This window comes from Ursus maritimus, unplaced genomic scaffold (assembly GCF_017311325.1).
Source record: "Ursus maritimus isolate PB19 unplaced genomic scaffold, ASM1731132v1 scaffold_20, whole genome shotgun sequence".
Lineage (NCBI taxonomy): Eukaryota > Metazoa > Chordata > Mammalia > Carnivora > Ursidae > Ursus > Ursus maritimus.
Window position 1 is genome coordinate 28,839,767 of NW_024424453.1, and position 26,381 is coordinate 28,866,147.

Consider the following 26,381-nt stretch of genomic DNA (forward strand, 5'->3'; position numbering starts at 1 on the left):
CCAATCTCTATCCAAGAAATAAACCAGAAGGCAGCATAATGTGTCCTTGCAGGCATTCTAAAATCAGGCGTGATGGATGTAGGCATTGTATCCTTTGCAGGTCTGATGATTGCCATGATCCCTCCTATCAAGTCAGGACTATGCTTATTTTCCTGGGCAAGAATGACCCATAATTTTTCCTTTCTCATATTATTCTTTTCTTTTACATTAAGCATATAGTAATCTCTTAAAGTAAGTTGTGAAGCACTTAACTGGTTAGTTTATCCCACTGATGTTTATTGTGCTTAATGATATTCAGATTTTATTCTGTCTCGTCCTATTTATCAAACTTTATGCCCATTTCCCACTCTTTTTTGCCTTCCTTTTGTATTTTTTTCCTTATTCCAATAGGGTTTTTTTTTTTTTTTTTTTTTTTTTCCAATAGGGTTTTTTTTTTTTTTTTTTTGCTTTCCTTGTTTGGAATTTATTTCTATTTTTTTTTTTTTTAGTGGTTCCCTTAAAATTTTGTCATGACTACTTGACAATGTATTTTCCATCTCCTCAAACACTGCAAGAATAAGACTTTGATTCTGTTCAACCCCTTCCAATTTATATGCTGCTATTGTCCAGTATATTTCTTTAGTTTTTTCTTTAACCCTACAATTAGACATTATTTTAATATAGAAAATTACTAATTTCTTTGATGACCTTCCCTCTCAGAAGAATCTTCTTCTTCCTGAAGCACATTTTTCAGAAGTTCTTTAAATGAGGGTCCATCTGTGAAATGTTCTATTAAAAAAAAAACAACCAAAAAACATCTGAACATTATTTTGCTCTCATGTTTTAAAGCCAGTTTTATTAGATCCATAATTCTAAGTTGACAGTATCAACTTTCAGCATTTTAAAGATATTATTTCAGTCTCCTGGATGCTATAGTGGCTGCAAAGTCAATTGTCAGTTTAAATGTTATTCCTTTCTAAGTAACTTTTTCCACTGGTTGCTTTTAAGACCATCTTTTCATCTGTAATTTCATTATTTATCCAGGTGTGGAGTACTTTTTATTTTTTCTTGAGACTCGCAGTATTGCCAGAATCTGAGCATTCATATCTTTCATACATCCTAGCAAATATTCTGCATTATTACATCTTCAAGTATTTCTTCTCCCTTATTTTCTCTATCCTCTCTTCTTGAACCCCATATATTTGGCCTTCTCATACTATCTTACATATCTCAATCACTCACATTTTTTACCTTCTATTTCTCCATAATATATTCCAGGTAATTTCTTTTTTTTTTCCTCAAAGATTTTATTTATTTGAGAGAGAGAGAGACAGAGATAGTGAGAGACAGCATGAGTGGGGAAGAGAGGGAGAAGCAGGCTCTCTGCTGAGCAGGGAGCCCAACGCGGGGCTCAGTCTCAGAACCCTGGGATCATGACCCAAGCCAAAGGCAGACGCTTAACTGACTGAGTCACCCAGGCACCCCTATTCCAGGTAATTTCTTAAACTCTGTGTTCTAGTACATTAATTATTTTTTAAAGATATTTTATCTACTATTTAATCCATCCACTGAGTTTCAAATTCTAATAATCACACATTTTTTAGTTCTGTAAGATCTAGCTAGTTCTTTTTTTCAAATCTAACTGGCTAATTTTAATAGTCTATTATCTCAAGATTCCTCTTCCCCATTTCTATCTGAAATATTTGTTCAAATATTTTTACCTATTGTAACAGACTGTCATTTTCTAAGATGGCTTCAACAATATTTCTGGTTCCAATTCTCTTTCAGAACCTTATAAGACAACAACCCTTATCAAGAGGTGAAGTCTCTTTTCCTTTCTCCCAAACCTGGCTAGGTCTTTGTGATTGATTTCCTTTCTGAATAGAATGCTGTGGGAGTCATGTTGCATGACTCTGAGGCGAGGTTAGAAAAGGTGATATACAGCTTCTGCCTGTCTCTGCAGACACACTGGGAACCAGCCACAATGCTGTGAGAGAGTCCAGGCCACATGGAGAGGCCACATTTGGATGTTCTGACTGATAATTCCAGCTAAGGCCTCAATCACAGACAGCATGAACCACCAGAAATATGAGTGAACGAACCTTCAGAGTATTGCAGCAGCCAGCTGTTGAGTTGCTCTGGTCTTCCAGCCATCCAGTTGAGGACCCAGGCAACATGGAGCACGGAAAACCATTCCCCAAATCCAGAGTTCCTGACCCACAGACTCCATGAACATAACAAGTGGTTGTTATATGTCACTGAATTCAGAGGTTATTAAACATCGATAATGAGAATACCATAGTTCATATTCAGTTTCTGATAATTCCAATATCTAAAATTCTTGGCAATCTAAATCAATCTCTCTCCTTATTCTCCCTCTTCTCTTTCCTTTCTTTCCTCTTCCTCTTTCTTTTGCTGACTCTTGCCATCAGTTTGTTTCCTTATGCATTTGGTAATCTCTTATTAAAATCTCATATTTGACTGAAGTTAATATCTAGGTATCCTAAGCCCCTTTGGTTGAGGATGCTTTCCTACCAAGAGAATTTCCATTTTTGGCTGGCCCTCAGAAGGTGCTTGTCACCTGCCAGAAATATTTTTATTTATATCTCCTCTTAGAGTTACTTATACTACATATATAATATGGATTCAAAATCCAAACTGCAGTAGAGCAGGGATATGGTTAGAAATTCTCAAGGGGGCCAGCATTATTACTATTTTTTTCCACTAATACCCATAACAGTGACTAATAGCTTTGTTCATTGGCTGCCTTTGTTGCAGGTGGATTTTTTTCTAGGCCCGTTTATTCAACCTACAAATATTTAATGAGTATCTTTTGTATGTTCTTTGATAGGAATATGACTCATGTTCCTTCACATGACATGTTTAGGACCCTCAGGTGTGCTGAAGACAGTTTTACAATTTCGTTTTTAAAATTACCTTTCCAATTAGCTACTTCCCACACCCATTGGAATTACCTGAAGTTCTATGAGATCAGGCCTGTTTTTCTTTTACTTTTGTTAATGCTTATAATGACTACAACAGTGCACAGGAGATATTCAGAACACATTTTTTGTTTATTTGGCCTCTTCTCCCCAGTTTTATTGAGGTATAATTGACAAAAACTGCATATATTTAAGGTATACATGGTGATATTTTACAATACATATATATTGTAAAATAATTACCATAATCAAGCTAATTAATCTATTCGTAACCTCACATTTACCTTTTGTGTGTGTGTGTGTGTGTGTGTGTGTGTGTGGTGAGAACATTTAAGTTCTCTTCTCTCAGCAAATTCAAATATACAGAAAACATTCTGAAGATGATTATCAGCCAACCAAGGAAAGCTTGGTAAACAACGAAACCAGGTAAAACTAAATTAATCACTGGCCAAGGAAATCTTTCTATAGATTAAGAATTCAAAGAACCTATCAGAAGGGTGGTATGGATTTCAGTTTTCTGTATTAATTATACCTAAAGAGTTAAATACGTTTTTATAAGCAGTGACATCTAGGATGGTGTAACTGAAAAGATCATCTCTTGCCCTCCCTTATGTTTCTTCTTTGGTGAGCTTTTCCCAGGCTATCTGACTCCACTGTATAGATTCAATGACACTCAGGACCTTTTCGTTTGTTTTAGGCCAAAAACACCCATCCCTTCTTAATTCTAGAATATTAAGAGTAGGGATAAGCTTACAGACCATTTTTTATTTTAATGTTATTTTTACAGGTAGATAAACTGAGACTCAGAAATGGATAAAATGGTGGATAAATGTCGGTTAAGCATCTGCCTTCAGCTCAGGTCATGATCCCAGGGTCCTGGGATCGAGCTCAGCAGGGAGCCTGCTTCTCCCTCTCCCTCTGCTGCTCCCCTTCCTTGTACTCTCTCTCTCTGGCTCTCTCTCTAATAAATAAATAACTCACTCTTAAAAAAAAAAAGAAATAGATAAAATGAGGCTCACATAGGTGAAATAATTGATAGGAAGTTAGCAGCAGAGCCAGCATTAGAATCTAGCTTTTCTGACTCCCAGAAAAACGTTTCTGCCAGAAAACTACTCTTCTTGTTTTATGGGATACTTCTTGGGTAAAAGAGCAACTCCTCCAATAGGTTGCTCTACATTCTATGTTTTTTTTGAACACTGTACACAAGAATGAATGTCAAACACCTCCTACCCCAAGCCTCCCATTTTATAGATGAGTGATCAGAGGCTTAGAGAGGTCTTCTCATCTACTCATTTAGTTCTAACCATGTCATAGCTTCTTCACCCTTCCATTTTCTGTTTCTTTACCATTCATTATATGCTCAACTCTCTTCTTTGATTTTACTTTCCACTTACCCATAGGAACATGAAATAGTTGGTTATTGATCTAAACTTGTATCAAAAAAAATCTAAAAGGAAAGTTATCTGATGGGTCCTTGTGTGAATTTATAATTACAGCATCATAAACTGTGTTTAAACATTGTTGTCCTAATAACCCCACTGCTAAAATTTTCATTCAGGTCCTCTACAGAATAGTCACATAACTTTAGGAGGGCACAATCAACACAGTCTATAATGTGAATGGTGTCCCTACTATCTGCAGTTCACAACGTGAATAACCGTAAATGATAGTCCTGTTTTCATTCATTTCACATATCTAGACCTGTACTGCTCTTTTAATACTACCGTAGCAGGAAGTTGAAATGAACCATGTTTTACTTTCCTTTCATCCTCTTAAATCTGTGAACAGCAATATTTAGCTCCATGAGTCTATCAAAACTTGAAATTAATGTGGTTTTGGTCACTCATTTATTTTAAGGGCGCTCACATCAACAGATGTGGTGATGATAGTGATAAAAACAGAACACTATTTGTGAAATAATGCTGTAAGAGTTTCAAAGCAACAGTGGTTAGAACTAGTTATTTGTAAGAACCATGCCTGTTGCCTTTATTTTACTCCATACTACAAGCTGTCAGAAGAACTGAATGCTTGAAAGGCTATCTTGTTTTATTAGTTATCCTTCCACCTAGAGTTTTAAGCTTAGAGCCAAGAACACAGAGATAACTAGTTGACTATCCAAGATTTATGTTTCCTTCCCATAGTGTAGATTTGTTGCTGGGAAGTATCTGCATAGCCACAGACTATTCCCAGTTCCCCTGCATCCAGATGGGACCATATGACTAGATATAACTAATGGGATGGAAGCAGAAATTTATGTTTATTACTTCTAGGCAAAAAAAAAAAAAAAAAAAAAAGGTTAAGTATCCAAAATTTTCTCGCCCTTCTGTGATGATCTTGTGTGGTAGCAGCACTGAAGATAGTGGGATCTTAAGACAGAAGAAGCCTGGATCCTGATCGCATCATAGTGAGTACTTAATGAATGCCCATGAAAATTTGCTTCAGAAAAGAATAATCTTTAGCTATCTTTCTCTGGGACTTTTAAGATTTTTGTTTCTTAAGGGATCTTAACATAGGATCTAACACAATGACTTGCACATAGCAGACACTCAAATATTTGTTGAATGAATGAAATTAGTGCATATCTTTGTCTATTAATCTCATTTAGTGCCTGTTTGGGTTATAGAATGGTTGGCTATGCACTGACTGAGAGGTCCTAGGGAAGCTTACCAATCCACCAGACATGACAGCAAGACTATAAGCCAAAGACTAGACTTCAAATGAAGTAACACCAACAAACAAAATTCATGGGATTCTTGTTTCAGTGATTAATGATATGATTTTAGGCAAGTGGCTCAATGCCAGAGAATTCTGCTTTGAGAAATGAGAGTGAAGAGGAAGAAAAACAGGAGACAAATAAAATTAGAGTTGAGAGAATTGAGGATTTTTAATAGCCACTCCCGCTCCTACAGTTAGAGATCATAATAATGTTTTAAATCATTGTATTTGTTATTCGGTACAATTTCCATAATAGAGTGAAATTCCCCAAAAGCACTGGGTCTGAAAATCCCAATTATTTGACATTTGATTTGTACATATCCTAGAAAATTCTGTTGATCACCTACTGAGGCTATCTCTGCTAACTGCACATGTAGAACTTGTAATATCGAGAATATAACACAGAAGTCTATCATCTAGCATAGCCCTGTATAGAACTCAGCCAGAGTACTATATTTCTAGATTATTGGATATTACTCTACAGATACCCCCAAAACCACAATTTTTGAAGCTGAAAAATATATATTTACAAAAATCCTGAATAAAATATTAGCAAACTGAATTCAACAATACATTTAAAGGATCATATACCATGATCAAGTGAGATTTATTCCAGGGATGCAATAATGGCTCAACATCCACAAATCAGCATGACATACCACATTAACAAAACGAAAGCTAAAAATCATATGATCTCAATAATAGCAGAAAAAGCATTTGACAAAATTCAACATCCATTTATGACACAAACTTTCAACAAAGTGGGTATAGATGGAATGTACTTATATATGGTATAGTATTGGAAGTCCTAGCCCGAACAATTAGGCAGGAAAAAGAAATAAAGGCATCCAATTATTTAAAAAATAATTTATTATTTTTTATATTATTTTTATTATGTCACTGTTTGTGTTATGACATGATTTTGTGTGTAGAAAACCCTAGAGACTCCACCAAAAAACTATTAGAATAAATGAATTCAGTAAAGTTGCAGGATACAAAAATCAATATACAAAAATCTGCTGTGTTTCTATACACTAAGAATGAACTATCAAAAAAGAGAAATTAAGAAAATAATCACAATTATAATTGCATCAACAAGAATAAAATACCTAGGAAAAAATTTAATCAAGGAGGTAAAAGACCTGTACGATGAAAACTATGCCATGTTTGAAAGAAACTGAACATGTAATACACAAATAATTGGAAAGACAGTCCATGCCCAAGGATTAGAAGAATTAATATTGTTAAAATGTCCATACTCTCCAAAGCAATCTACAGATTCAATGCAATCCCTATCAAAATTCCAATGACATTTTTCATAGAAATAGAAAACAATCCTAAATTTTGTATAGAACCACAAAATACCTCAAATAATCTTGAGAAAAAAGAACAAAACTGGAGGCACCATGCTGATTTCAAACTATATCACAAACCTATCATAATCAAAATGGTATGGTACTGGCATAAAAACAGACATATGGAACAGAATAGGGAGCCCAGAAGTAAACCCACACACATACGGTCATTTAACTTATGACCAAGGAACCAAGAATATACAATGGGGAAAGGACACTCATAAATGGTGTTGGGAAAATGGGGCAGCCACATACAAAAGAATGAAACTAGACTACTATCTTAAACCATACACAAAATTAACTCAAAATGGATTAAAGACTTGAAGGTAAGACCTAAAACCATAAAACTCCTAGAAGGAAACATAGGTGGTAAGTTCCTTGATGTTGATCCTGGCAGTGTTATTTTGGATCTGACTCTAAAAGCAATGGCAACACAGCAAAAATAAACAAGTGGAACTACACCAAACCAAAAAGCTTCTGCACAACAAAGGAAATCATCAACAAAATGAAAAGACAACATACTGAACAGAGAAAATAACTGCAAACCATGTATTTAATAAGGGGTTAATATCCAAAATATATAAAGAGCTCACAAAAGAGAAAAAAAAAATCTGACTGGGGCGCCTGGGTGGTTCAGTCAGTTAAGCGTCTGCCTTTGGCTTAGGTCATGATCCCAGGGTCCTGGGATCAAGGCCCTCATTGGGCTCCCTGCTCAGTGGGGAGTCGGCTTCTCCCTCTCCCTCTGCCCCTCCCCTATGCTCACGCTCTCTCACTCTGTTTCTCTCTCTCAAAATAAATAAAATCTTTAAAAAAATCTGATTAAAAACCAGGCAGATCTGAATAAACATTTTCCAAAGAAGACATATAGATGGTCAACAGGCACATGAAAAATTTCAACATTGCTAATCACTGAGGAAATGCAAATCAAAACAACAATGAGAGATAACCTCATACCTGTTAGAATGGCTATTATCAAAAAGACAAGAAATAACAAATGTTGGCAAGGATGTGGAGAACAGGGAACCCTGTAAATTGCCAGTGCCAATGTCAATTGGTGCAGCTACTATGCAAGACAGTAGGGGGCTTTTCAAAAAATTAAAAATAGAGTTATCATATGATACAGCAATTCCACTACTAGGTGTTTATCCAAAGAAATTAAAACACTAATTTGAAAAGATATATGCTGGCGCATCTTCACTGTAGCATTATTTATAATAGCCAAGATACGGAAATGACCTTAGTGTCCATCAATGGATAAATAATTGGATTAAGAAGATAGACATCACACACACACACACACACACACACACACACACACACACTATTCAGCCATTAAAATGAATGGAATCGGGGCACCGGGGTGGCTCAGTTGGTTAAGTATCTGCCTTTGGCTCAGGTCATGATCCTGGGGTCCTGGGATGGAGTCCTGCATCAGACGCCCTGCTCTGTGGGGAGCCTGCTTCTTCCTCTCCCTCTGCCTCTGCCTCTCTCTCTCTCATGAATAAATGAATAAAATCTTTAAAAAAAATGAATGGAATATTGTCATTTGCAACAACATGAATAGACCTTGAGGGCATTATGCTAGGTGTAACACATCAGACAAAGAAAGATAAATACTTTTTGATATCTCTTACATGTGGAATCTAAAAAAACAAAAGAAAAAACAAACAAAAACCAAAAAACCAAACCCATAGAATAGACTGATGGTTGCTAGAGAGGAGCAGGGGTGGAAGGTAAGCAAAATGGGTGAAGGGGATTAAAAGGTACAAACTTCCAGTCATAAAATAAGTCATGGGGATGTAATGTACAGCATGGTGACTATACTTACTAATACCGTACTGCATATTTAAAAGTTGCTAAAAGAGTAAGTCTTAGAAGTCCTCATCACAAGAAAAAAAAATTTTGTAACTACGTATGGTGATGGATGATAACTAGATTATTGCGATCCTTTTGCAATGTATACAAATATTGATTCATGTTGTACAACTAAAACTAATATAATGTTATATATTAATTATATCCTAATTACAAAAAAAAGACAAAAAGAAAATGACAGGGACAAGGCAAAAAAAGAAACCAAACCAAAACAAAAATAAGCATAGTAGGCAGGTAAAACTGGAGGCAGAAAAACTTTCCTGAGGAATGGACCAGTAGAGTCAGTTAGATTAAGAGATGCCATGGGATCAGTAGTGGTGATGTGGGTCAGCAAGAAGTTATAGCAATCACTACAACACCAAACAGTACCAACAGAACCAGCAAACAAATTACTGCCAAGGGCTCTTCCTCATTTGGGAGAGAGCATCTGGAGGACTTCCCTTTTGAACTATGATTAACTCCTAAGTTTCTAATACATAAGAGATGGGAAGCTCAAAGAGTATGATGCTAGACTTGATTCAATTAAGTATATGGAAGAATAAAATAACTAACTTATACTCAAAAGTATTATGGAAGAATACATACCTATAATACATAAAAGGAAGATGATGTCTTTCTCTGCCACTTTCTAGCTTTGTGACCTTAAGTATTATAACCTTTCTGAGTTTAAGTCCTCTCTTTTGCAAAACTGGGTTATCCAGTTATGAGGATTAAATAAAATGGGGACTGTGAAAAAATACATATTTTAAAAATACATGTAATTCTTATCTGACAAAAATCAACTCAAAATGGATTAAAGTCTTATTAAACCTAAGACCTGAAACCATAAAAATTCTAGAAGGAAACATAGGGAAAAACTCATTGACGTCTGTCTTAGCAATGTTTTTTTTTTTTGGATTCGACACCAGCAGTAAAGGCAACAAAAGCAAAAATAAAGAAGTGGGACTACATCAAGTTTAAAAGCTTTTACACAGCAAAGGAAGCCATCAACAAAATGAAAAGGCCACCTATACAATAGGAAAATATATTTGCAAACCATGTATCTGATAAGGGGTTAATATCCAAGATATATAAATAACTCCAACTACTCAAAAGCAAAAAAAGAAGAAAAAATCCAACTAAAAATGAAAGAGGAATTGAATAGACATTTTTCTAAAGAAAATATACAAATGGCCAATAGGTAAATGAAAAGGTCCTCAAGAGTACTATCCTTAGAAAACTGCGAAACCATAATGAGATATTACCACATGCCTGTTAGAATGGCCTACCATAGAAAGATGAGATAACAAGTGTTGTCAAGGATGTAGAGAAAAGGGAATCTTGGTGCACTGCTGGGTGGATTGCAAATTAGTAAGGTCACTTTGGACAACAGTATGGAAGTTCCTCAAAAAGTTTAAAATAGAACTACCATATGATTCAGCAATCCCACTCCTGGGTATATACCAAAGGAAACAAAATTACTATGTTAAAGAGAGATCTGCATCTTCATGTTCTTGGCAGCATTATTTACAATAGCCAAGACAAGGAAACAACCTAAGTGTCCACTGACAGATAAATGGATAAAGAAAATGTAGAGGGAGGGAGGGAGAGAGGGAGAGAGAGTAATGGTATACTATTCAACCATAAAAAAGAAAGAAATCTTGCCATTTGCAGCAACATGGATGAGACTTGAGGGCATTATGCTAAGTGAAATAAGTGATACAGAAAAAAATACTGTATGATCTCACTTATATGTGGAATCTAAAAAAAAAAAAAACAAAACCAAACCAACAACTAAACTCACAGTAAAAGAGATCAGATTTATGGTTACCAGAGGTGGAGGTGGGACAACTGGATATATGTGGTGCAAGGTACAAACTTCCAGCTATAAGATAAATAAGTAGGGGGGATGTAATGCACATGATGACTACAATTATCCCTTCTGTATAATATATTTGAAAGTTATTAAGACAATAAACCCTAAAAGTTCTCATCACAAGAAAAAAAACCTTTTTTTTCTTTTGTATCTATAAGAGATGATGGAGGTTAAATAAATTTATTATGGTAATTATTTTGCAGTATATGAAAGTCATTATATTGTACACCTTCAACTTATACAGAGCTATATGTCAATTATATCTCAATAAAACTAAAAGTTAAAAAAATGGCAGAAGAACTGAATAGGCATTTTTCCAAAGATGACATACAGATAGCCAATAGGTACGTGAAAAGATGCTCAACATCACTAATCATTAGGGAAATACAAATCGAAATCATAATGAAATAAGATCTCAAGCCTGTTGGATTGGCTACTACCAAAAAGACAAAAGAGATAACAAGTGTTGGCAAGGATTCAGAAGAAACCCTTGTGCACTGATGGTAAGAACGTAAATTGATATAACCACAATGAAAACAGTATGGAGGTTCCTCGAAAAATTAAAAATAGTATTATCAGATGATCCAGCAACCCAACTTCTGGGTATATATCCAAAGAAAATGAAAATAGGATCTCTATGTCTAAAAGGGATATCTGCACTCACATGTTCACTGCAGCATTATTCACAATAGCCACATTATGGAAACAGCCTGTCAATGGATAAACTGATAAAGAAGATGCCATATATATAATTTTTTTTTTCTTCAGCCACAAGAAAGGACATCCTGCTCTTTGCAATAACATGGTATTTTGCTAAGTGAAATAAGTCAAAGAATGGTAACACTGTATGATCTCACTTACATGGAGAACCTAAAAAAGCTGAGCTCATAGAAACAGATTAGAATGATGGCCACCAGGGGCATAGGGTGGGGTGCAGGAAATGAGGAAATATTGGCTAAAGACTACAAACTTCCGGTTATAAGATGAATAAGTTCTGGGGATCTGATATACAGCACGGTGATTATAGTTAATACTGTATTACATACTTGAAAGTTGCTAAGAGTAAGTAGATATTAAATAGTCTCAAAAATAATAAATGTTAATTATGTGATGTGAGGTCGGTGTTAGCTAATGCTATGGTGGTAATCATTTTGCAATATATAAATGTGTGAAATCAACACATTGTACACCTTAGACTCACACAATGGCACGTGTCAATTATATCTCAATAAAGCTGGAAAAAAATTCATGTAACTACTATATTTTTCATAAACTAAAATTTCCTTATTAAAATATTTTCTACTATACACGACAGTCACTTAAATTGCCATATTATTCAAAGAATTTCAAATCTCTTTATTCCTTAATGTGAAGAAAATTTATTCACTACAAAACTTAATTTAAAATGATGGTTTAAAATGAACAGACCTCTGAAATGTTGTCAGTTATGGTATAAAAATGATGAGGCTTACCCTAGTGGCATTTAAGCAACCATGGCAACAACTAAGACCCAACAGTTGATGTCATTATTGTAGGGGTCTCTGATGAACTCTGGGTCTGGCTGCACCCTTAACCCTGCTTTTTTAAAAAAAATATATAAATAATTCAGTATTAATGGACAGATCCATTGTACCACAGTGTTTGACTTTCAGATTCAGCAAATTTAACAAACTTTGTTATTCAACCTGTGGCCTGGTGGCCATTTGATTCAATTTAGGCTTTTCATCTTCTTCCTCCTCCATTTCTTACAACACCTTTGGTTTCTGATACACTCACTGCCCCAAACCTCCTGTCAAAATTCACCCAAAATGTCCCCTTCTGCAGTTAGCACATGGTCTCAGTGGTTGAACAACAGGATTTTACAAGATATATCAAATCATCAAATGCCAAACCACTGGAATTTTCAGACTACCATATGCTGGGCTTGTGGGGACTTATATATTCTATTATGGAAATTGTATTGAATAGGAAATAAAACAACTTAAAACTGTCCACATCATTATTATCTCTAATTACAGAATTAGGGGTCACTTAAAAAAATCCTTCATCTTCTCAGCTCTAATTTTCTCTTTCCCACTTTCCTCCTCTTTCTCATCTCTTTCCATGACCTTTTAAGACCCTGATCTCATTTCATTTCTTCATAATAATTCTAGACTCAACTATGATCCCTTTTTTAATTGCTTGTATTCCTTTATCTGTATTCCTAATTCTTTGTTGCTCTGGGACCCTAAGCTTATTCAAAATATTTTTCTCTCTTCCATGTTGGACCCCCACTGGATCATATCCTTCTGAGGAAACAAAGAGCAAAAGAGATTTCTTCACCAGTCGCATGACCGTATCTTGCACTTTTTTTCTCTTGAAATACCGTAAATACTGAAGGAAAATGAGCTATGTTGGATGAGTTTGGCAGTAAGGCATGATAGCCCCTCAGCAATGAACCTGTGATGATGTGAAAGAAGAACGAACACAGGGCTGGAAGAGGAGCTGGAGCAAATAATCAGCTACAGACAATGTTGCTGTTCATAACTTGGGAAATCCAATAGGATGTGTAGTATCTGCCTTAGTTTGGACAGTTGATGAGAGCTCAGTTGTGGGGTTTAACCAATACCCAAAACTTAAGGCCAAGTCAGCTTCCTTGTCACAGCTCTGGGTGATCAGTCTGTTGAGGCAAGGCCCTCAGTGCTGAAGATTTATGGAAAATAGAGTTCAGTTCCCTAGGGGAAAATGCTGATAGGAGCTTAGTAGGCAATCCTAAGATGGATTTATGGCAGGGTTCTAATGTCCAAGGAAACTGGAGTGCCAGATAGAGAAACAAAGGCAAAAGTCTAAAGTGGGGGTAGGGGAGGAGACAACAGATGAGGCCCTCAGAGACAGTAGCAGGGCATATGGGGGAGGAACGGCTGCGGTAAGGACCCAGGAAGTGACAGTAAAAACTTCATTTCACATCCTTCATGCTCAGAGTATTCCCTACTCCAGTTTTTTCTCTACAACCCCCTCAAAGCTTTTCTATAATTAACCATAGCACGAGGGAAACAGTTTAAGGGCTACCATCCCCTACCCTTTTGCTGCTCTGATGCAGCCCAATAGTATGCCATCTCTATTTACTTACTGAGTTCCTGGTCACTCTTCGATGAACAATGGGGCTGTCCCATTACTGTCTCTTCCCCTTGTCACATCAGCTTGAATAAGGCATAAGTGCCATGACTAGAACATCAGACTCAACAAATTGTTAATGCTTCATTTGGCACTGTGAAAAAGATGTCACAATTATCCATGCTTCCTATCTGATCTTTTCCACCTCTATCTACTCTCCCACATCCAGCTGGTACCCAGAATAAACAACTGGATGAGGAGGAGGACTGGCAGCACCCTGAAACATCTCTATCATCTGACAGCCCCATCAGAAACCATGTGATGGCAGCAGCTTTCAGTCAGTAGCAGGGGTAGGTGCAACATCCTCTGAGGGGTAGATGATGGCAAATTTAATTCAAGAAACAAGCAGGATGTATACTGGGAGCCAGATTTCTTTTCCCATCCTTTTTCACAGTTGCTATAATAATCTAAGACTTCTAAAAATAAAGCCATAAGGATGGCACAACCAGAGCATGCTAACTAAGAAATAATGAGGCTAAATGAACTACAGATTCATCAGCTTATAAAAGGAATGGCCCATTGCCTCAATGGATTGCAACATTTCTTTACCCCAATATTACCCAGCCAATATCTGACTTGGGAGCCAATACTTTTATCCTGTTACTGTTTATTTTATTTCTTTAAGCAGACCCAGAAATGGGTGTTGGTGGACAAAACAAAAACAAAAAAAAACCCAGCCACCAAAGCTGCTAAAACAAAATGAGGCATCCTGCAGGGAAAAGCTGGAGTTCACGGACTGAAGTTGAAAAACTCCAAGAAGAAACACACACTCAGGTGCAACCACCACCCTCAGTGGGTCTCACAGTTTTCCCATGGCAAGGACTGTGACTGAGGTACAATATGGGAGGCTGTGGCATTCTGGAAAAGATATGAACTTGGAGTAAGTAGAATTAGGTCTAAGTTCCTTGTAGGATCTTGAGAACAACACTTGGCTTTTTTGGGCTTCCATTTCCTTAATGGCAACATGATGACAAAAATGATACCTATCAATAGGGATGTCAGGATGATGAAAGCCACTTGGGATAGGAAAACACTTTATGAAATATAATAGGCTTGTTTTCATCATCCCTGTGATTATAGTGCTGGTTATTGAGACTAATCATTGCTTCTCTCCATGTTTGGAACCAATTAAAACATATATAGAGGAGTCAGAAGTTGGATCAAAAGTCACTTTATTACTAGTTAAGCTGGATTTAAGAACATGGCTTGACCTATGGCTTCTTACTACATCTTACAATGCACTATCTTCTTTACATCTTCTGTACTGTCTTGATTATACTATAAGCTTCTGTAGAGTAGAGATTATGCCTCATATCTCTGTATCGCCAGAGTTTTCCACAGAGCCATACATGTAGCAGACACTGTCTGATAAAGGATCACATTAATCACATTTGTACTCTAGTTTCTGCATGAAGCCTCTTTCTTTACTAGCCTGGGAGCTCTTGGAGGGAAGGGTTCATATCCTTTCATTTCCTGTGCCTAGCACAATTCCTGGCATATAGTAGGTTCTTTATAAAAATGACGTGAAAGAAAATGAAAACAGAAGGGTACCAGATGGTCTAGTGCCACGAAGGGGTTACATAAGAAATTAAAGTAGGAAAATATCCTAAGGATTCCTTTCATGATAGCTTGTTCATTTGGGAAGATCTCTACCAGCAAAGTGTGATTTGAGGATTTGAGATTGTTTTCCCCATGACAAACTTCAGCTTTTGCCTACTCATCAGGCACCTTGGCTATCTTGGAATCTGCACCGTGGATATCTCAATTAGAGTTACTCTGCTAATGTTCTTAGCAGGGAAATACTGTCACTTGGTAATTAACTTAGAGCCATGACCAAAGCCTGTTACATCCGATGTTTTAGTGTATAACACTGACCCTTGTTCTTCTCCCAAGAGATCCACACACCATGAAGTAGTTTCCTTTGGGGTTCCTGCTGGAATTGGTTCATAGCACAATATCCAGGCTTCTTAGACAAATATAGGAAGACTGTGAGAAATAACATCTCTCTCCCTTGCATCATTAAACTTCCTTGTAACTAAGGGAGATGAAGTGTTGCCAGGCTAGGATTGAAGCAGAAGTCAGAATGTGATGGCACACAGAAGGGGTAGGGAATCTCAAAACACTATTCTAAGGAGTGATATTCCTTATTCAGGGTCTCGCAGAGAATGAGAGAAAAAAGCCTTCCTGTATAGATAAACTTTCGATGCCACCATGGGCAGCTCACTTAATGGCAGCCACCTGGGTAGGGCTGCTCTGGAGTCACACCCTCTGCTCTATGTGATTCTCTTTGTGCTTTGAGAGTGGTGCACATATGTGCACTGTGCTGTGTTCAACCCTGGACTACACATTCTCTGTGGACACTGGGAAAATCCCCTGATTTTGCCCTTCTAGAACAAATCAGAATAAAACAACTTTACTTTCAAAGTCTTAAAAGGATTCAGCAAGTCCTATTTCTTAACATGATGGTCAAGAAATTGATAGTCTAGAGGCAGTCCTTTATCCTGGCACAAGGCCCTGATGTTCTGCCTCAGTTGGCCAAGTACCACAGTGCTGATGCAGGGCAGGAAGTGCTAAGCAACTTCAAAACTAGTAGTCTGGTACAACGAATAAAGACCTCTGCAGCCACTAGCATTTGTGGCATTGAGCACTTGAAATGTTGCTAGTTTAACTGAGCGACCGAATTTTAAAATTTAATGTTAACTAATTTAAATGTAAAAACTGACAAATAATTCAGTTATTAGAAAAATTTTAAGTATGTGAATCTAATTTTTCAAGTGTAAATTTTATGAAATATAAATGCAAATCAAGTACTCTGACAAAATGCAGTGTCCAAATTGAGATGTGCTGTAAGTGCAAAATATACACAGAATTTCAAAGACCTGGTATAAAAAAAAAAAAAGAAAGCAAATACCTCATTAATAATTTTTTATACTGAGGCACCTGGGTGGCTCAGTCATTAAGCATCTGCTTTTGGCTCAAGTCATGATCCCAGAGTCCTGGGATTGAGCTGAGCCCCGCATCGGGCTCCCTGCTCAGCGGGAAGCCTGCTTCTCCCTCTCCCACTCCCCCTGCTTGTGTTCCCTCTCTTGGGGCCTCTCTCTCTGTCAATAAATAAATAAAATCTTAAAAAAATTTATATTGACTATATGTTGAAATGAAAATGTTTTGGATATATTGGGTTAAATAAAGTGTATTATTAAAATTAATTTCACCAACTTCGTTTTACTTTTGGAAAAATCTACTAGAAAATCTAAAATTATGGCTTGTGTTCTGGGACTATGGAACAGTGCCAATCTAGACTACAATTTCAATCCTCTCTATATGGAGTCTCATTTGACAATATAAACCACCCACGAAACCTACCCATTGTTCCCCTGTCCAGTCCATTCTATTTTAATGCCATGTGTGTTGGGGGTCTTCCATGTGCTGGGCACTGTTCTGTGCTGGGAATACAGCATGTTGGCTCTTAGAGGACATTCCAAATGGAGATATAAACAATAAAAAATAAAGCACAAAAAACCCCATCAGCCAACTCCATTGCTATGCAGAACTTAAACTAGGATAATATAATGGAGAGAGCCAGGTTGTGAGGTAGGCGCTGGTAGAAGTCTGAACAGCAAGGAGCCAGTTATGACAGGTGAGGGGTAATGGCCCATTGAAGGCCCCAAACAAGGAATAAGTTGGAATACTTGAGAAAGGAGAAGAAAATTAGTGTGACTGGAGTATGGGGGTGGAAGGTGGTAAGAAAGGAGATCCTAGAATGAGCACTGCACCAGGAGTCTGTGGAGCCATGTTAAAACATCTGCGCTCACATCAACTAAGTTTAGATCATGGTCAAGTTATCTTCTTAAGATAGCATTAGTTTCCTCATCTGTTAAATGGAGTGGCAATTACTAAAGGAACTTGCTTTCAATCCTGAAAACATGATTTTATGATTTTTTCCACATATCCTATTTTAAAAAAATATTTATTTATTTGAGAGAGAAAGAGAGCACAAGTCGGGTGGAGAGGTAGAGGGAGAAGCAGACTCCCTGCTTAGCAGGGAGCCTGATGTGTGGCTTGATCCCAGAATCATTTCTTTTTAAAAATTTTTAGGGGCACCTGGGTGGCTCAGTTGGTTAAGCAGCTGCCTTTGGCTCAGGTCATGATCTCAGGGTCCTGGGATCGAGCCCCACGTCAGGCTCCCTGATCAGGGAGAGTCTGCTTCTCCCTCTCCCTCTGCCTCTCCCTGCAGCTTGTGTTCTCACTCACTCTCTCTCTCAAATAAATAAATAAATAAAATCTTAAAAAAAAAAATAAAATTTTTAAACAGGATTTGCTAGACAATGGTACAATTTAACAACAATAGAAAATTATTTAGGGACAGTACTAACCTGGCAACCCATGTTTAGAAATTTTGCAATTTATGAAATGTTTTAATACCCTTCTCATTTAGCTCTCAAAATAATCATCAAGGTAGATATTATTATACTTATCATCTGTGTATTACAGTTAAGGAAAATGAAGTGGCTCTGGAAAGTTAAGTACTCTATGCAAAGTCCCATAATTAGTAAGAGAAGTGAGAGCTCAAAGTACATTCTTTAAATCCAAATTCTATGCTCTCTCCCACCATATGTTTTAGCAAAAGTGTTTTCATATAGAAAACTGAATTTACTCATGAAGACTTAATATTTAAATTTGCATAAGGCAACAGTTGTCCTAAATGTGAGCATGACTTCCCTCTTCTACATACCTGCCAACCATTAACAGAAAGTACTTGGAAAAAAATAAAGTACTCGAAAGTCATAAAATTGTTTAAAATATTTTATTCCTTGGTCGTCACTGGAATTGCTTCCAATGAAAAGGTCTTATAAGGTTCGTTTGTTGACTTATAGAAATTCAAAAATCACAACTTAAAATGTAAAAGACATTAAATCAACATGACACCTTTAAGGACCCAGTATGCCTAACTTCCTGGGTTACTGTTACATTTGAAAGTGTCACTTCCTCAATTTTTCTGTGTGAATGACACTTCCTTCAGAACCAAAGAAACCAGTTCTCCAACATTAACAAATGTTTTCATAATGAAAAAAAAATCCAGCCTCAAATTCTGGATTTGCAAAAGAATTATCCAATATGAAGTGGGGAAGAAACAGTCTTATAAAATCAAGTTCTAAAATGGACCCACTATAGTAAATAGAGACAAGGTCCACTCTTGTTGTTTTCCCTTTGCTTTATTTCTAATCCTAGCTAGTCCATTCTTTGTGCCCTTGTTATTGCTACAACAGAGTAAAAACTAACTTCTAGTGTATCCTGAAGAGTAACACAAAACTTCAAAATTCTAACACTTTCTAATTCTACAACACTCTGATTCTGCTCGTTCCCTCCCTGACTTCTCTTTTGCTCCTTCTTCCTAACTCACCCTGGTTTTGTTCCAAGATCCACTTCACCACTATGAAGCTCAAGTGATAACAGGGAAGCTGAAAGCTTCTTCCTGCTCCAAGATAGCCTTTCATAAGTCTAAGACAGTGATTTTCAAAGTGTGGTCCCAGGACCAAAGTTTTGGCATCACTGGAAATTTAGAAATGCAAATTACTGTCCCTACTCCACATCTACTGAATCAGAAACTCTGGGGTTGGGGCCCAGCAATCTCTGTTTAAACAAGTCTTCAGGTGGGGCGCCTGAGTGGCTAAGTCCTTAAGCGTCTGCCTTCCGCTCAGGGCCTGATCCCAGGGTCCTGGGATCGAGCCCCGCATCAGGCTCCCTGCTCTGCTGGGAGCCTGCGTCTTCCTCTCCCACTCCCCCTGCTTGTGTTTCCTCTCTCTCTGGCTGTCTGTCTCTCTCTCTGTCAAATAAATAAATAAAATCTTTAAAAAACAAACAAACAAACAAAAAAACCCCAAGTCTTCAGGTGATGCTGTTGCATATCTAAATTTAAAGCTATTGTTCTAAGCCAGTGATTCTCAACTCTGGTTGCGTATTAGAATCATCTGATGCCCAGTCACCACACTCCCCACTCGTTCCCCTAAAGATTCTGATTTAATTGATGTAGTGTAAGGTATGGAAAAGGGGATTTGTTAAAAGGTTCCCAGGTGATTCTAGTGTAAAGTCAGGTTTGAGAAACACTGATGAAAGCCGATCAGAATAATACAGCCTAAAATATCGAACTGTAGTTTTGATGAAATGAAGGAATCCATTTCCATAACGCTGACTGAAGACCAAATGTGTCATTACCATTATTACAGCCACTGGTGGTAGCCACTGGAGAAAAAGCAGGCTGATAAATTGTTCTTAGTTACTAAATAGGACATGCTCTTTTATTTCCTCAAGTGCAAAGTCTTTAGTAGCCTCAAGAGTGACAGATTTGCAAGGGGTGGTGGACAGACAATCCAAAAGCTATTGGCAGTAAAGGCACACTCAACTGCTATGTTTTGTATGGGAAGGGCTGAAAATCATTTGGAAAAGAATTTGTGGTAAGCCAGGATTTGAACCCAAGCAGTCTTAATCCAGAATCCAAGCCCTTAATCATGGTTGCCACACTATTACTCTCTGTGGAGATTATGAACAGTGTAAAAGGCACCTTCTATGGTGGTAGAGGAGATGAAGATCCTTCATTTCATATGCTTTCATAATGCAATAGGTTTATGAGTGCCTGTAACACCTAGAAGAGCCTAAGTTTCTGGAGTCAATACTTGTTTGGACCTACACTGACCTAAATTTATGATTTATAACAATTCTCCCTCCTCAGTCTTAGGGAAAAATTTCCTCTTACTTATCAGGAGAAACAAACCATGAAGACAGAATACATGAGCCAACTTCAGTTAGTACAGTATATGCAGAGCATGCAACAGCAAGCAAGATGTATTAATAATAATATAGAGCACAATTTAAGAAATATAAATGCCTGAGTATAAAGGAACACCTAACTAAATATAATCACTCCTTAACTCTAAGTATCCAAACAACCTTGGCTTGAATAGATATTGGTATATAAAAACTTACTTTCATAAGCTTATAATAATTATTTTAGTCTTTTTAACAATAAAGTAGCACAGGACACAGCACCTAGGAAGAGATCAAATCTGCTAACTCAGGACTCAGTGCCTCCCCGCACTGTCATGTTCTTAAAGGTTTATGATGATGCTTCTTACCTTCCATTATTACTTCTTTAAAGTAAAAAATTGTGATATGGCTTGGGAAAGGCAGTCTTGATCATGTCAACTCCTTCCTCTGTAGAATGGGATTAATGATAATTAATGTCCCACTTGCTTTGATATTCTGAAGTATTCTGAGAACCAAATTCTGTGAAAATGTTTTGTGAACCAGACAGTCCCATGTATATGTTACAGTAGAGCTCCTGGTTAGGTTGTAGCCCTCTCTTCTAGACAGAAGGCCCAATAAGAAAACTGGCATTTATTGTAGGTCTGTGTGCTGTGTTATCTCACTCAACACCATCTTATGTAGTGGGTGGTCATATCGCATTTTACATGTGAGGTGCATGGAGGTAAAGTAATTTATCTAACATAAGCCACCTACTAAGTGGTAGGGCTAGGATTTGAACCCAGGTCTGCAGCTCAAAAACCCAGGTATTCTTAGCACTAGCTTCACACCTACTTAATGGTGTAAAAAAGAAAAAGGAATGCAGTATTTGTTTTTTACAGAACTATGAAGGTTCTCATCACCACCCTCATCCTTAAGTTTTCAGTTGTTCTAAAGTATCATATAAAATATGTTAAACTTTCCCAAAGGGCTAAAACTGGCAGGATGAAACACTCAGTACTGCACTATGGAATAGAGCCCAAGAAATAAAACAAATTAGACACAGTCAGTTGTTACAAAATTAAAATAAAACCTCAATTTTCCTGCCTGCCAAAGACTGCATCCCTTAGCCCCTATCAGACACAAATAGCCCTAGTCACTATTGACTGTGATGCAGTAATCCAGAGAGAGAGATTGGATTTTTTTCTTTTCTTTTCTTTTCCTTTTTTTTTTTTTTTTTTTAGCTTCAACTGATATCACTAATAGGATGCAAACTTTATCACAGGTTAGAACCACTCCTAACTAGCCACAGGGACAGCAGAAGGGCCACACACTGATTTTTTTCTGTGTTTGGTGGAGGCACCAGGCAGAATGGAAAAAATGGGCATGAACAAAATGGTCAGAGAGACCCGGGTATGAATTCCTACTCCATCACTCACTACCTGGTCACCCTGGGCCAGTCCTTAACTTACTCATCCGTTAACACTTCTTCATCTTGAAGCATTTGCCTCTGGAATGAATGAGATGATTTAGGTAAGCTGATAAGCAGATGTCTGAACTGAACACACTTGGCACTCAAGTGAGCAAACTCTCTGATGATAAAGACAACTCATGAACTCACTCATGTCCATTAGTAAGTAATTGCTTTTTTGTTTTTTTTTTTTAAACAAATTCTGTATAGACTAAAGAGGACTATAAATTCTTACTATTCTTCCCTTTGAGAGTTGGAGTCTAATACCTCTCCCCTTGAATAAGGGATGGTCTTAGTGACTCCTTTGGCCAATACAGTGTGACTGAAGTATTGCTCTTGGGTTTCCCAGCCTAATTCATAACAAGCCTTGTAGGTTTTGCCCTGGCCTCATAACTATGAGCTGTCATATAATAAGTCTGACTACCCTGAAGATACTACACTGTGAAGAAGCCCCAATTTGTCATGTGAAAGGGAAAAAAGATATTGGGTGGGCCTCAGGTTGGTCCAGCCTCCAGCCCAGATCCCAGACACTGTGACGACTCTACCAACCCCTACCCAAATGGCAGGTGCATGAGCAATATAAGTGATTGTTGTTGCTTCAAGCTACAAAATTTGAGGGTTGTTATGCAACAAAATATAACCAGAACACTCTACCAGGTTCCCCCCCCCAAATTAAAAACATCAATTTGCTGAGTTACAAAAAGTAACATAGTGGATTTATATTGACCCTGTAGTTCTCAAGTCTGTTTCAATACTGAAAAAAAACCCATATTGTTTGTGGCTGGCTTTAATCGAAGTTGTAACTTAATAACTGGCTGAGGAATGACATATACCAGCTGTTGAGTGCATATGTGTGCCAGAGTTTAAGTTAGCTTGGCTTTTACTAAATATCCAATTCTCCTAAGGAAAAAAAATGCTATACCATAACAACCCCTCTTCTCTATGAAATTGTGAAAAACATTGTCTGAAGTCAGACTAATTGACCTACTGCCCCAGTGCCTGACCCTCCCAGCTCTACAAATCTGGACTCCCACAGCCAGCTACCCAATAACCACAGTGGTTTATTAAGGGCCACCACCACCTACCTCCTAACTAGCTGGAATCTATCTACTCTGTGCTGCTTGCATTTCCAGGCAAGCCTGTAAATAATGAAACGGTTAAGACAAAGCTGATTTCTACAGATACCAGTTAATGTTTGAGGAAAAGCCCTTCAGTTTTCACACAGGCTCCACTTGGGAGGATGGGTTTCATTAGCATAAGACTTGATCTCTGACTCATGGAATACTTAACTGAAGCCTTTCAAATCATATAGGACCTTATAACATTTCACAAACTTTGGGGCGTACAGCCAGCATAGGTAAACAACAAACATTTTGCTGCTTTCCAAATCTACTAATCTCTCTTTCATTTTCTGTTTCTTCCTCCTGCAAAGTCTGCTTTCCCTTCTTGGGTGGGAGTAGGGTGGTGATGGTGGTGGTGGTGGTGGTGGTGCTGGTGTGTGTGTGTGTGTGTGTGTGTGTGTGTGTGTGTGTGTGTGTGTGATCCTATTTAACCTTTGAATGTCCACTCTCCCATCAAGGCAGAATTAATTATTGAGTGATGACATTGCTTCTTCAATCTATAAAATCTTTTTTCTAACAAGCAAGTTTACCATTTAAAAAAAGGCAACAAACCCACAGTTCTATAGGATGCATGGAGAAAGAACATGAGAGAGTTCATATAACTTGGCGGCGTTTCACCAGGCTGAAAACGGGGTGATGTGATCTGTGTTTCAGGGATTAGAATTCAGTGGCAGAAATAAGTTAATTAAAACACCTAACCAGAATGCCTTCTATACATAAAAGTGCTTTGCACTAGGAGTGCAACATAACCTGAACTGATAAATTCTAAGGGGGGAACAGGTGATTTGCATCCCAATCTCTTATGTTATTTTCTTGGCAAAAGTTAAAAAGGAACCATCCAGTCTAGGAAAGATAGGTCTTCTATATACCTCAGCAAGAACCAGACAAGCAGAATGAACCCCAGGTTTTCCCAACTCAATGGCTTTGGTTTAACCTGGAGTGGGCAATATCTATTGTCCCAAGTGGGTCAGCCTGAACATCAAACCCACCAACTTGTATTGGTTTTTATGTTCATTCAGTAACAATTGCAATCCCAAAGGTTATAAAGTCACTCTGGGGTACCTGGAGATTTGTGGCACAACCCCCCAAAACACCTGAGCAACATGCATAAAGTCATAACCAAACACTTTTCATTCTACCATCAAACCTAAAAAAATCACATTTTTATCACTAGTTATTTAAGAACACACATAACTAAGCAAAACATTCTAAGCCAAAGGCTGGATAGTCACTGAATGATAACGGGTTCTATGTGACAAAATCCACAAAACACAGTCTACCATTTCTTCTCTATGAGGAACCCACAGAAGCTCATACTGGAACCCTTTATTCTGCCACAAAACCAAAAGCAATATGTTTTTGACACTCAACCTTGAATTAACTATTCTTAACATGCCAATTAAGAATTATTCTAACAGTCTACATTACAACTGATGCCCAAAGCAATAGAGTGACTTAGTGCTTCATACTTTAAGTACCCAGACGAAGCAGAGGCAAAATTTTCTATTGAGCAAACCCTGGTCTTCCTCCAGAAAATGTATAAGTTTCTGGCACTGGACAAATAATAACACTGGTATACTCTAAAAGAAATATGACATCAACTTACTTAACAGTTGGCAATAGAGGGCCTGTAAACTTCTCTTCATGGTATCATCTGGTCCTGCTTGTCCTCCAGTTTATTCATGATTCTGTCTAGGAAATTGGGAAAAGAAAATTGTTACACCTGGTGAACATAATTCAATTCAACAATCAGAAAGAATTCCACTCAACAGGAGCGCCTGGGTGGCTTAGTTGTTAAGGTTCTGCCTTCGGCTCAGGGCGTGATCCCAGCATTCTGGGATCGAGCCCTGCATCAGGCTCCTCCACTGGGAGACTGCCTCTTCCTCTCCCACTCCCCCTGCTTGTGTTCCCTCTCTCGCTGGCTGTCTCTCTGTCAAATAAATAAATAAAATCTTAAAAAAAAAAAAAAAAAAAGAATTCCACTCAACATGATCCTGGTTGTAAAGCCTAAAATCCCTGACTTTGAAGAGGAAAATCCTTGGACTGGATATACCACAGTCTGATTTACAACGGTTATATAAATACCAATTCATGAATTGGTTAAATCCTGAAACTATACATACCACTAAAGGAAACTCATGGGCAACTAGACAGTGAAAGTCTGACTTAGGAACTTTTGAGGACTTCCAATTAATCTCCCCCTGAATCTCTAGTTTTTAAACAGGAGAAACAAAAAATTTCTAATCTTATTTTTGTTATGGTCTTCAACCAAAAAAAAAAACAACCCAAAAAGCTTCACCGCACTTGAAGTTGTATTACATTAAATAACTTACTCATTATTTTCTGGTTATAAAGGATAATCCAGTATAGAATATTTGCAAAATACAGATAAACAAAATAGAGATAATATATAAGAAAATACAAATTACCTATCTCTGCAGCCTTTCAATGTGCACTTCTATTGGTGTCTCATTTTATCTATTATATTTTTTGTTTGTTTTTAAGTATGCTCTATGCTCAATGTGGGGCTTGAACTCAGCACCCTGAGATCAAGAGTCATATGCTCTACTGACTGAGCCAGCCAGGTGCCCTCTCTATTGTACATTCTAATTTTTCTTCCTAGCAGAAAATCTTATGTTACTATTACTTTGCTACTTTATTTTAAATGGCACACAGAATTTCCTTAAGGTAAGTTCCTAGAAATGGAATCACAAGGACACAATTTAAGGTTTTTGAAATATACTGGAAATCACCCTTCATCAGTACCAGTATATGAGACTATTCATTAGACTACAAACTATCCAATGATGGAAATTTATAATTTCTTTACATCTTTGCCAATAAATAGCAAATATTTCATCCCATTGCCTTAATTTGCATTTTATAAGTTTATTAATCATTTGTCTTTTAAAAATTTTTAGTTCACATTCGACAAAGATTCCCGTTTTTTTTAAAAAAGATTTTATTTATTTATTTATTTATTTATTTATTTATTTATTTATTTGACAGAGAGAAAGACAGCCAGTGACAGAGGGAACACAAGCAGGGGGAGTGGGAGAGGAAGAAGCAGGCTCCCAGCAGAGCAGGGAGCCCAATGCAGGGCTCGATCCCAGGACTCTGGGACCACACCCTGAGCTGAAGGCAGACACTTAACGACTGAGCCACCCAGGTGCCCCT

General features: G+C 37.4%; 1 protein-coding gene across 1 annotated transcript in view; it reads right to left on the bottom strand.

Moving 5' to 3' along the window:
* The window catches only part of TMEM108 (transmembrane protein 108), a 385,548-nt gene that overhangs the window by 143,045 nt on the left and 216,122 nt on the right, over positions 1 to 26,381 (bottom strand). Inside the window, exon 3 of the mRNA XM_040636808.1 lies at positions 24,811 to 24,896. Coding sequence (XP_040492742.1) covers positions 24,811 to 24,850 — 40 coding nt within the window. The 5' untranslated portion in view covers positions 24,851 to 24,896. The remainder of the gene's footprint in view (positions 1 to 24,810; positions 24,897 to 26,381) is intronic.